General features: G+C 40.6%; 1 protein-coding gene across 2 annotated transcripts in view; it reads left to right on the top strand.

The window, feature by feature from the left end:
• The window catches only part of tafa3a (TAFA chemokine like family member 3a), a 77,513-nt gene that overhangs the window by 36,210 nt on the left and 28,361 nt on the right, over positions 1-12,942 (top strand). For both annotated transcript variants that reach the window (XM_061687846.1, XM_061687845.1), the window contains exon 2: positions 5,092-5,204. In XM_061687846.1, the coding sequence (XP_061543830.1) occupies positions 5,093-5,204 (112 nt within the window). In that variant the 5' untranslated portion in view covers position 5,092. The remainder of the gene's footprint in view (positions 1-5,091; positions 5,205-12,942) is intronic.

Raw genomic sequence — 12,942 nt, 5'->3', positions numbered from 1 at the left:
TCGGGCCGAGGCGTCGCCGGGTGTCGCCTTCCTGTCGTCGCCTTCCTGTCGTCTCGGCGGCAAAGTCGCGCGACGAGAAAACAAAAGTGTTTTTTTTTTTTTGCCCCCGCGGGCACAGCCAACCTCAAGCCCCACATCAGCTGGAAACACTTGTCTTGATTTCAGGTCGCAAGCACGTCACTGCTTACTTTTCACTCTATTTAGATCAGGGGTGGCAAAACTACAGCTCGGGGGCAACATTCGGCCAGCTCTGTTGTTTGGTACGGCCGTCTGAGCATTTTCATGATCAAGAGACCTGTAATCTTACTTTCACTAATTGCGTCATATTTTCCCTAAAATGGGTTGTTTGAAATTTATTGATTCATTTTTATTAATTTATCTCATTTAATACTTTATTAGTTATTTTTTAAAAATTAATTAATAAATAAATGTCTATGCATTCAGCAAGGGGTGAATAAATTATAATATACAAATTAAAAATTACATAAAAAGGAATCGTGAATTATTTCATTAATATATGAATTTGAAATATATTAATTTACATCACCATGTTGATTTTGTTAAATAATTGGTTAATAAACTGGTATTTCATGAATTCAAAAAAATAATTGTAATTCACTGTGAGTTACATTTATTTATATTAATCATAACCAGCAGCTTGACATATTGCTGGTGTCGGTCGGAAACCTCGCACCTCCAAAGCCGACACTTTTCAGGGCACAAAAACAACGGCATATTTGTTGAGCCATTAACAATACACCGTGCAAATATATTGTATTTTTTACTGTACTTAAGTACATTTAAGAGTCTGCACATTTTTACTTTTATAAATAATCTACAATCAGTACTTGTACTTTCAAGTCTTTTTGTACCCAAGTACTTGTACTTCTACTTCAGCACAAAGTGTGAGTGCTTTTGCCACCTCTGCCATAAAAGATGAGACTTGTTGTAATGAGTACCCGCGAGAATCACTAATAACAAAAAGAGGTTGGGAAGATGGGATCAAACCACGCCAGGCTGTGCTCGCCCCCCCCCCAACAACAACATTCCAGCAAGCCAGCTCGTTATCCCAAAGTAACAAAGTGGATTAAGTATAAAAATAAAGAAATAAAAATCGAGCCCTTGCTCATAACAAGGCAGGCAAGTGCTTCTTTACGACACATAAAATGCGATCGGAGGCACAACAGGCGACATAAAGCACACATTTACAAAGCATAAATTGAAAATAAAAAGAGCTTGTGAAATCGAAGCACAATTACAGAGCGGCTACAATAAAGCCTCGGCACGGGTCATAAACCCCGAGCTAATTGTGCTTTTTGTTTTAATTATTATTATTCATATCACATCAGCTTCACATCATTGATCTAAAGCTCGTAAAGTAGCATAATCGCATGACTAGCGAGTGGAAGGAAGCAATGCAGTTCGCTTTGTGGGTTTGTAATTCATTTTCCATAGCAGGGGTCATCAACCTGGTGCCCGGTCAATGTCAGTCATTAATAAGTTATTAATAATATATAATTAAGATAATTTGAGCAAAATTGTTATTTCAGAAGTGTGTATCAAACTATGCAGTAAAGAAGTAACTCACTTTCAAAAAGGTTGCTGGCCCATATGTTCCATGATGATTATCCTCATTGGGGTTATTAGGGTGATTAGATTTTTTTTTATATCTACAAACATTTTTTATATATGGAAATACCCCACCGTTTATGGAGCAGGTCAAATTGACCCATTATAACATTTCAATATGTAGAGAAATGTATCTAAAAGAACACTCTTAATAAAATGTTTTCTTTTGGCTGGCTGTATCTTGTATATTTTTATTGCTAGATTTTGTTCTTTTGTCAAAATGTGCAAATTCGCTTGTTTGTCAGGCGTCCGTGGAGTGAATACGTCAAGGCCTGGCCTTTGTTCTGATGTGTTTCACGCAGACGGCGCTCTTGTTATTGCACGTCTGATTATGAAGAAAATGTACTGCTTCCGCTTTTGTTGGATGTAGAACAAATTGTTATGGAGTTTTCATAAAGGCTCTGACATTGTTGTCACTTTTATATTGATTGCGCGCTGAAGTGTAATTAGATCAAGCGGTGACTTGATTAATTGAGGAGATGACAAATTGTTCGCAGGCCGGAGGAAAAGTGTCAATAAATGAGTTGCGTTTTTTTTTTTTGTGATGAGCCACCTGGTGTCCGCGCCGGCGCTCAACGTGGATTTCATTCTTGTTTGTGCTCTAACTAAAAATATCCACTGCAATTATAATTTGCCAATGTTTGGCTTGTGTCAAGATATAATAACCGGATGGACTGAAAGTAAAAAGGGATCCAACGATACAGTGTTCACCAAATGTATTAGACACAATGTAATGTTTCTACCACATCTGTCTTCAATGAACAACATCAGTCTTTAAAATTTTTTTTTTTTTGTACAGCTCTGTAATGGTTAACAAAGCTCTCCTCTTATATTGGACGTAGGCTTGACCCATACAAATAAAATATGAAGAAATCATCACAGTCCCTATAGTTATTCTTTACATTGTACGTTTTTAGTTTTATCTATTTTTAAATTTTGTTGTTAAATTTTCTATTTTTACTGCTTAAACAATCAGTGGGTCACAGTGAACGATGGGACAAAAACATTCTGGGCTCAACAAGTAGCGCTGCTCCTAGTTGTCATGGTAACGAAAGCTGTACAGCAGCAGGGGGCGGGGTGAGCAGTGGTTGTTTTTGCACGAGGCAAGACCGCCCCCTTAAAGCAAAAAAGAGGGTAAAAAGTGAGCTAGAATTATATAATAACGTCACTTGGGAACTGTTACAAACATGGAAAAAATGAAAAGTATTACACCAAAATAAACAATCGATGTATTGATTATATTATTATAATTGATTATATTATTTATTATTTATCATTACTTTTGTGTATAGTTGACTTTTCTGTGGAGCAAACGTTCAAAGGTACGATGAAACACAATGAATGGAAACGCCATTAATCTGTTGGGGATTCCCCCGCACAAATCCATAATTTTAATAAGAAGAATAGCACTCTATCGCTTATAGCTTATATCTATAGCTTGAAGCTTCTTTTTTGAAGAATTTTTCACTATCTGCCAAAGCAAGCGCTGCGTGTTGTGAACTGAGTTGAGTTGAGTTCACTGCCACTATGCAGTGCTCGTATCTCAAATTGTTGCTTGCAAGTCAAAGCAAACAAAAACCGGCCCAAAAAGCGGCTCGTATCTCGAAAATCTTGTGAAGGCACCACTGTTGAAAACAGTTTATACACTCACTGGTCATATTTGATTAAAGATTAAAGATTCTCAGTAACAATAATCCAATTGAAGCATTTAACGCATAAAGGTGCTAGTGTCGTGTCCACATATTATGTTTTCCAAACTATTGTGTGAATGACAGGAGGAGCTGTTTTGACTTTTAACTTCACAACTCGATTGGCCATAAACCAAAAACATCTACCCCCAGGAATGCAATGGATTCTGTGATCGTAACGCCCTCTAGAAAACGCATCACCTCTCTCATCTGACTCCAAATGAAGAGACTCTGGCAGTCAGTACAAAGGCAGGCACGGTGAGGGAAAAAAAAAAAATGAATAAATAAAAATACCATCCCCTTATTGGCTAGTGCTTGCAAGGGAAGCACGGAGTTAAGCTCACGCAAAAAAACCAAAACAAACATGCATTGACTAATTTGAGTTGCAGCACTGGAACGCAGTTCAAAGTCAGAGCTGTGATTTGAGTCTCGCACGAGAGAGAGGAGAGAGTCCAGCAGGGCAGCGAGATAAGCCGCTGACTGGAGCGCTTGTGTTGCGCTCTCTACGGGCCTCTCACTCGGAGGTGGAGAGAGCTGCCGGCCAAAGACGACACAGGCTGACAACGCTTCAAGACCTCCCGGGTCACTCCGGCATACTAGCGCACCTTTGAGGACTGAGCTGTTTTAAAACTGAATATCAGAATCAGAGTCGGAATCATCTCTATTTGCCAAGTATGTCAAAAACATACAAGGGATTTGTCTCCGGGGGGTGGAGCCGCTCGAGTACGACAACAGACAAATCAATTGACAGAGAATAATTTTGAGACATGAAAACATAAAAAAACACAGTCACTGAGAACTAAAAGGTCAATTTGTCCTCTAGCAAGTAGAGCAGTTTGAAATGACTCATAGAAGAAGATTCTGGTGCAATTGCCAATGTGCAAAGAGCGCAGAGACTTCAAGAAATTGATGCATTTTAAAGTGACGAGTGGTGCGATCATCTGGGACAATGTCAATTGTGCAAATGGTGCAGATGCTTCTCAAGCACATGAGTAGCCATTATTGGTGACATACAGTTGGGTGGCCATAGAATAGTATGGATCTAGTGTGAATTTAAAAATATATATAATTTAAAACAGCTCCCAGGTGTTTTATTAACATGCCTGTGACACGTTAAACTACCCTCCACTAAAAGAATAGATTAGTCTTTATGGTATTGTGCTACTGTATAATAGTGATACAAACTGAAATATTGATTTGGTGATATTTAAAGTGAATTCAGAGATTTTTTTTTCAAAAGAATTAACCATGTTTGAAGACAATTGCTGAAAACATGCAAAGACTGAGAACTATGTCGTACTGAATTATGGAGATATAGTGTTAAACTGTTTTTCACTCTTTCAGTTTCCCTGTTTTTGGGCGTGGCTAAAATGGAGAAGCTGTCCAGGGTGGCCGGAAGCGCGTTAGCTTTGCGAACTAGCTTGTGGCTAGCGCCTCCCGTCAGGGTGTGGAAAGCGTCGCGACGACTCAGTGGGACATTTCGAGCCGCTGGAGTTTCAGTATATTTTCGCAACTCACGCGTAGGCATTAAAAAGATGCTGAGCGTAGTTGTATTTGATTGACAGTTGACTGTGCATTCAACGGACACGCCCGCAGCGTTCAAAATTGGACAGAACGGCTCGATTTTTAACAATTCTGAAGTCTCGTTTTGTACCGATTATCACTCCAGTCGATGGCGCCGATACACCAGATAGTTTTCAAAGTGGACAGTGTGTTGCAGAATAGTTGACCATGAGTGAGTCATCTCTCCCTGTTTTTTTTTGTTCCATTCCAGAATGAAGGAGCGAGACCTGCGGGGAACGTGCAGAAAGGCGCTGCTGCTGACCGTCTGCATGCTGTCTCTTTGGGGACAACTGAGCATCGCGTCGTCGCACCGGAGCCACATCGGTACGACCCTGCATGCCTTAACTTTTCAACATAAACAGCCACTATTTTAGCCTGTTTTTTTGTTGATCTCCAAGACAAAGAAACACTGTTTAGACTTACATATACAAATTCAGCTTTAAAACAATAAAATGAAACCAATGACTCTACTCCCTGTCTTCCCTTTGGCCCAATGAAAAGTTTTGATATGATTGTGATATGTTATCATATAAATCTCTGCTCAACTTTGTTTTTAGAGCTATACATAATTAATACTAAACCTAAAACACAATGAATAATAATAATAATAATAATAATAATAATAATATAAGCAGTATAGAGAATGCCATTCATCAATTTTCCATACTGCTTATCGTCACAAGGGTCGCTGGCGCATATCCCAGCCGACTCTGGGCGAGAGGTGTGGTACACCCTGAACTGCTCGACAGCCAATCGCGGGGCACATATAAACAAACAACCATTCACACTCACGTTCACACCTACGGGCAATTTAGAGTTTTCAATTAACTTACAATGCATATTTTTGGGATGTGGGAGGAAACCGGAGTGCCCGAAGAAAACGCACAAAGCCACGGGAGAACATGCAAACTCCACACCGGCGAGGCCTGGATTTGAACCCCGGTCCTCAGAACTGGGAGGCAAATGTGGTAACCAGTCACCCACCGTGCCGCCCACATCACCAAAATAAATTAGTATTTTTTTCAGTTAATTTGTTAAAATATGACTCTACTCTCGTTAAACTTAAATCTTGAGGGAAAAAAAACACCTTTATTCTCGAAAGATGACCATTTTTTAACTTGACAAAACACGCCTGTTCGAGTTAAGATGATGATTTTTTTTCTTGAAAAAAACAAAAAAACTTTATTCCCATAATATATATTACAAAATCTCATTTATAATTGTAAAAAAAGTCTCAAATCGGCAATGTTTTCATTCTTATGACATTTAGGGCTAGATGTGCGAGTTATGTTTAATTTTGTTACAATTATGAGGGGGTCCTTGATAAAATGACTCCCCCTGTAAGGGGTTCCTAATGCCCCCCAAAATCAGGAACTCCTCCACTAAGGTCAAATAATGACAACTGTATATTGATATGAAGTGATAGCAATGTTACATTTACATTTAGCAAGCCCAGGGTATTTTTTTATTTACAATTGTTTGGGGGGAGGGGGAGTGTGGGGTGTGTTGTGCGCTCTGTATTTGTGCACATTAAACACTTCAGCAGTCAAAAAGTTTTCATGCATCAGTACAGTAATGGTGACCATGCATCATTTTGTGTGTGTGTGTCTAAGAATGGACAAGCCCTTTCAAAGTGATTTCTTTTAATGGATAGATGGCCTGGTCCTGGGGCGGGAGGGCAGAAAGTGTGACTACACATTGAAATAATGAGCCTCATTTCCGCCGCACGACAATCGGCGCCGCAGTCGGTCGCGGAAACCCAAACCGCCACCGGCCAACCAAACACTTTGATGGGTCGGGCGATCAAAAAGGGCCTGATCAATGACCGGAAAGGCTGCACCTGGAGGGAACACAGGTGTGTGTGTAGGTGTGTGTGTGTGTGTGTGTGTGTGTGTCTCAGATGAAGCAAATGATAAAAGCAAGCAGAATAAACTGATATTACTCTTGTTCCTTCTAAATAATGAGATCGCAGAAGGTTTGGTTTTGATCCATAGCATTAAGTTTATATACGCCGAAGGGCGCAAACCGTTTAGTGGGTTTTGCGATGCTAAAGTAAAAACACCAGAGCATTTCGAATCATATCTGTTCAAATCTGCGTTGGGGGTTCGAATCCGTGGGTTTTCTCCAGGTATTCCGGCTTCCTACAGCATTTTTTAAAAAATGCATTATACATGATTGCACAACCTTTTAGGACAAATTTGTGACCGTTTTCAAATACTGGCACGTGTTCTACTCCAAAAAAAATATCAGGAAAACAGTTTAAAGCTGTATCTCCACAATTCAGTCTTGTGCAGTTCTCACTCTTAGCATGTTTTCAGCAATTATCTTCAAACATGTATAATGTATTTAGAAGCATATCTCTGAATTCACTTTACATGGGCGGGTGGATCTGAAACGTAACTCCCACCAGGATCGGGCGCCCAACTTATATCCGATTTTTGCGTTTATGCTGCGCCCGATACTCATCCGTTTTTTTCCCCTCCCCCCCACATTCAAAAGAGGCCTGTTCCCCATCTGAAGATATACAGTTCAGCATGTTTTTGTTGTTGTTGTTTTTTTTTCTATTAACGAAGATACACATCTCAATTGTGCCACTTGAGAGCAAAAAATTGTGAATTATGCCACTTGAAGCATGCAGTATAAATCCAGCCTTAAATGGGCCATCCAAGCGTGTTTTTTGACAGTGACAGTGCTCCTGTAAATCCCATTTGTTCGACTGCAAACATATTGGCTAAATCAGTTAATCCGCTGTCTTATGTCGCCGCCTGTTCGCCTGTGAATTTTCTGCCGCTGCGTGGGTTATTAGTAGCGAGTGCGCTCCCACACCCCCTAACCCCAGTGACACGTTTTACTAATCACGCCCGCCCTCTGCAGAGGTCAAGTCAAGGTGAGCTTTCACCACGACCACGCCCGGCGCGTGCCGCGCTCTCACATCGCTGCCTTAAAAAGACCGCCGCTTCCGACCTCCTTACCCCCAGAGCACCATCTACATCCGTTAGCTAGCCATAAAAGAGTGGCGAGGGAAGAAGCGGGGAATGGGCCAAAGTGGTCTGGAGCGGAAGCGAGCGTGCTAACAAGGACCTTTTGGCCGCACGATCTGCTTTGGTCATGATTTGGGTTGATGATGTGACGCACAGGGTCAAATCGGGTTATTTACAGTGCTGTGAAAAAGTATTGGCGCATTGCTATTGGTCAAGTTCTTATATTTTTCCATCGTTTGCCCACTTTTAACTTGTAAGATTGTCAAACATTTGTAACTATCAGACAAATATAGCCCATGGGCCATCTTCAGCAGCAACAACTGAAATCAAGTCTTTCACATCTCTGCGAAGATATTTTGGCCAATACGTTTTCACGACACTGTATGTACAGTGGACCTTCCAAAGTTGACCATGAGTGCTATGTTAGAAGACGAGGTGGTACGGTGGACGGGGGTTTGAATCTGCGCACCAATCTACCTGGCCCCGCCTCTTAAAGGGACATATCTCCTAATACACACCCTGACACTACATTATGAACAAGCCTGCCAAATTTGAAGAAATGAAAATAAATCTCCAAGTATATAAAATCAGGTGTCAAAACTTGAATAATAAAGGCCACCTCTCAGCTCTCAGACGCTGTGGACAAGTCAAATGGCTGCGCCAAAAGGAATCAGACATACCGAGGGGGTGATAGCCATGTTGTCTCTGGTCAAAGTTTACAAAACTAGCCGTCGTAAAAAGCACTGCAGAGTTTGGCTGGTAGTGGCTGGTAGTGTTGATGTTCAAAATTCAAACGGTGAAAAAGATGCTTAAGCTATAGCTCAACAAGTCAGCACTATATTGTTCTAAGTCCTTGCATATGTTTTCAGCGCTTCAAACATATTTAATGTATTTAGCAACAAAACAGATATCTGCTTCGAGGTCCTTTAAAACATGTTTTTCTTTTTTTTTATATGGTTGATGGCTAATCTAACGTTCGGGAGTGTGTTTATTTTGGTCATCACTAGCAACGTGTATGCAAATATAAGCCACCTCGACAGCACAAACGTACAGTTGTTTACAGTTATTCGGAACAGCACATGCAAAAACAACCACATGCTGCTTCACCTAGATATTTGTATGTCTAATTGCATGCAGCCTGCTCTGGAAAATGTTCATAACATTGAGTTCGCCATGATGTGCTGAGCAGCCTGGACAGAGTTGCAATGAGATGGTTTCCTGTGTCGTGTGTCCATTTTTTATTTATTTTTTGGACTCTGGTTATTATCACATTACGTGTATCGCGTTTGTGGGATTTTTGTTGTTGTTGCAATTTTTTTGCCGCTAGAAAATAATAAATTGTACAGTCTTTTCAGTAGTCAACTTTGTCCAACTCTACTTGGATGTTTTTTCTTTTCTTTTTTTCTTTTCTTCAGCAAATCTGTGTGTATGTGTGTGCGTGTGCATATGAAAAAAAAAAAAAATGCATTCAAGCTTGTTTTTGACTGAGAGGGCAAACAGTGAAATGTTGACGGGAGGAAAACATTTTCCCGGCGTGGCTGCGTGGTGCATCGAGACACGAAAAAACAACAACAACAAAAAAGAAACAACGAATGCTGCAGAGCCCGTTTATAGGTCATGAACTGTCTTGCAGTTTTAAATACAAGTCATTAGCAGCGCAGCTCTTGGATGCTCCTGTAAATTGTGATCAGAATGACTCGTCAGGTTGATATCGAGGTACACACACACACACACACCCACACCCACACAAGGGCCAGGCACCCTTATTAATAGCACGCAACTGTGCACAAGCTCTCATTTGAAATTCAGTGCAATATTTCCATATTTGCTTATGGTGTGAGCTTTGTGAAAGTGTGTGATGCACCCTAATGGCATACTCTCCAGTCAGACTTTGTGCTACATGGGGCTTTTGTCTCCTTCCCCCCCCTGCTTTCATATGCAAATGTCATTGGGCTGTTTTCCCCTCTTATTCATTTTAAAGTGGTAATGCATGAAAGATCCTCTGGAGCCCAAATTAATGACAGGATCCAACGTTATTTGCTTGATCTTGTTTAAAAGAAAGCACGAGCAGACGAGTCATTGCGTTCTCAAAGGCTTCCCGTTATTTTAGACATTTTAAATGAAGCAATATGCGAGAGTTAAGTTTTGCCCAGAAATCAGCTTGACAAGATACAAATATAACAAAGTGGAATCCTGACCATCACATTCATGACCCAATTATATTGTCAAAACTTGCTTTATCAAAACAAAGTAACTGCAACTGGTGCATAATTCACATTTGAATAGCTAATTTAGCTACAGTACTTGAATTGCCAATCATCTGCGCAAACCATCAAGTTCATGATTCAAGCTTGTTCAACTTGGTTTATTAAAACAAAGTGTCTACAATCAGGATGTAATTCTGCTGCCTGGTGTTGACCTTAATGCATAAATCAGGCAAAAGAAATTCACCTTTATCGCCACTCATCCACTCAAACCATCAAGTCGTTTACCCAAAGTTCCACAAACTTGTTTCATTACAACAAAGTAACAGGAGTCTACACATCAATCAGTCACCTGATTTTTGCATGCAAACGCCTACAGTACATCAGACACAAAAATATACATTATCAATCATCTGCTCAAACATCATGTTCATGACCAAAAGTTGTCAGAACTTGGTTTAAACAAAGTAACTGCAATTGGCATAATTCAGAGTTCAGTGGCTAATTTCGCCTCCTGATTTTAACACGAATGCAGTTTCGTTGAAATACATTTTTCAATCATCTGCTTAAGACATGCACATGTATTATTCAAGTTTCTCGGCACTCCGTACATTACATTATAACAAAGTAACGATCCACTCGCGACTGGAAAAATTTAAATCTAACCAAGATTAGATTAAAACATATGCTTGTTCTTAGTCTGCCCAGATATTTAGTTTTTGTGTCAGAGCATTTCATTTTTTGTAACTCAAAAATCTTAACAAGGTATTACAATTTGTAATTGAGATTTTCTTACTTTGTTTTAAGTTTATCTTAAAATGTGAAATCTAATTCTAAAGGTGTAAGTAGTATAAATACACTAGTGTTGCTTATATTAACTGATATACTCCTAATGACATGACTTTTGTTTCTTGTTTTGTATTTTTAAGACTTGTATTTTGTGGCCATTTTTGTCCCATCTTCAAGACAAAGTGAAGCGACTATGATGGTCTCATACACCCGGTTTGACGCGGTGCCCCCCCCCCCCCCCCCCCCCCCCACCACACACACACACACACACACACACACACACACACACACACACACACCGCGGTCAGTCGGTGCTGACACGGGCGCCACGGCGACAAACGGCGACGACGGACGGAGATTGAGACGGAGACATGGATGCTGCTTGAGGCGCACTGTGGGGGTTGACAGAGGTGAGTCGGCCCCCCGTCTCGCTGTGGCAGCTCCCGAGATTAGAAAACCGTCAAATGTCCAGGGCGATGCCCGTGTGAATGGCAGCTGTAGAGATGCGCACGGAGTGGCCGTGTGCGGCCTTGGATGCTTTTTGTGTGCTTGTGAAACCAAGCGAGAGGGGACGGAGAATCCGAATGGTTCTTTTCACACGCTTAGTTGAAATGCACTTGACTCTTGAACTACAGTAAAACTCTGAGTAAAAATATGTTTATAATGACCTGTGGTAATAGTTTAAACCGTAAATATCCCATAAACTCTGATCCGAAAACACGTTAATATCATTTCGAACTAATCTTACAACATTACCCTTAAAAAATAAATGGCTTACAGATGATTTGATTTGACCAAAAAAAAAAATACACCCGAAGAAACCTCCCCCAACAACCCAGGCTAAACTTAGCTCCTCCCCAATATATAAAGCTTGTCTCTCAGTCGAGAAGTAATTTAACATACGTACTTGGACCAATTACTGTACTACTTCCTATTTAGGCAAAACTTTGGCGCCATGTTTCCGAAAGAGCACAGGCAACTTTTATTCATTATTATCAAAGCAACAACTGATAAACTTGTTGACAGTGTAGCAAGCTAGCGTGCGTTAACTGCATCCTTGAACGTGATAAATTGGCTTAATTCTTGTCTTGTTTACAAATTGACTTCGCAGTCATACTCCCTCCAACCTTTATTGATTATTGTCCAACATCCAACAAAGAACTGATAAACGTGATTAGCTATAAAGCTATTAAGCTCTTTCAGTACCTTGTGTTCATTAAGGACGTACATCTTAGAACATGAAAAATGCTAAATTGTTCTCATGTTTACAAAATGACATGGTACAAAATGACTTTTTGTAACTTCATTTTTTGTGATAGTATATCGATGCAAGAACTGACAACCGATATCGACTGCTAACTGTTTAGCAAGCTAGGTCATGAAAGTGCATCAACTACATCTCGGAGCACAATGAACGGGTCGAATTGTTGCCTGGTTCACAAACTGACATCGTTCAACTGTACGACTTTTAATTGACTGGCTTGCACGCCATTTACCATGTTCCCTGGTTAGCCAGTTCTCGCCACAACAGCTGCTTACATTGTTTGCAACCCAATGTCACGGTCGTTACCGAAATGAGGGGAAGCACTACTTTATTTGATAAAGTATGTTTACTCTGCGTGCCTTTGTTGTGGCTTCAGGCAAGCGCCACAGTACTTATTATTCGTCTGCGTTTCATTGTGTCAGGTTGGATGCAAACGGCGTTAGCGAGCAAATCCGCCGGCAGCCGTTATCCCAGCGCTGAGTCTCTAATCGCAACTCAAATGTAAATCCATTAGCCCTCGACACTTTATGAGTTACTTCCAGCTATTCTGGAACGGGATAAGGTGTTTTTTTGGGGGGTGAGGGGGCGAGGATTTTGATATACACCAAAGGAGAGGGGGATGATAGCGATTCAAGCTAATGAATGCAATCAGCGGAGAGGTGCTAACTGCATGGCAGTAATTTTGTCTTACACACTAAAAGCCTTCCTTTATCTTCCAATTAGAGAAGCCTCCTTTAAAGTTAGTCAATAGTGGCGCTGTTAACGGGCCTTGCTTGGTTGGAGCCGAGCACCAGGAGGACATTCAAGGCCGCTCCCTTTTCAAA

The sequence above is a fragment of the Phycodurus eques genome, chromosome 10 (genome assembly GCF_024500275.1).
Source record: "Phycodurus eques isolate BA_2022a chromosome 10, UOR_Pequ_1.1, whole genome shotgun sequence".
Taxonomy (NCBI): domain Eukaryota; kingdom Metazoa; phylum Chordata; class Actinopteri; order Syngnathiformes; family Syngnathidae; genus Phycodurus; species Phycodurus eques.
This window is presented reverse-complemented; position numbering and strand designations above follow the sequence as displayed.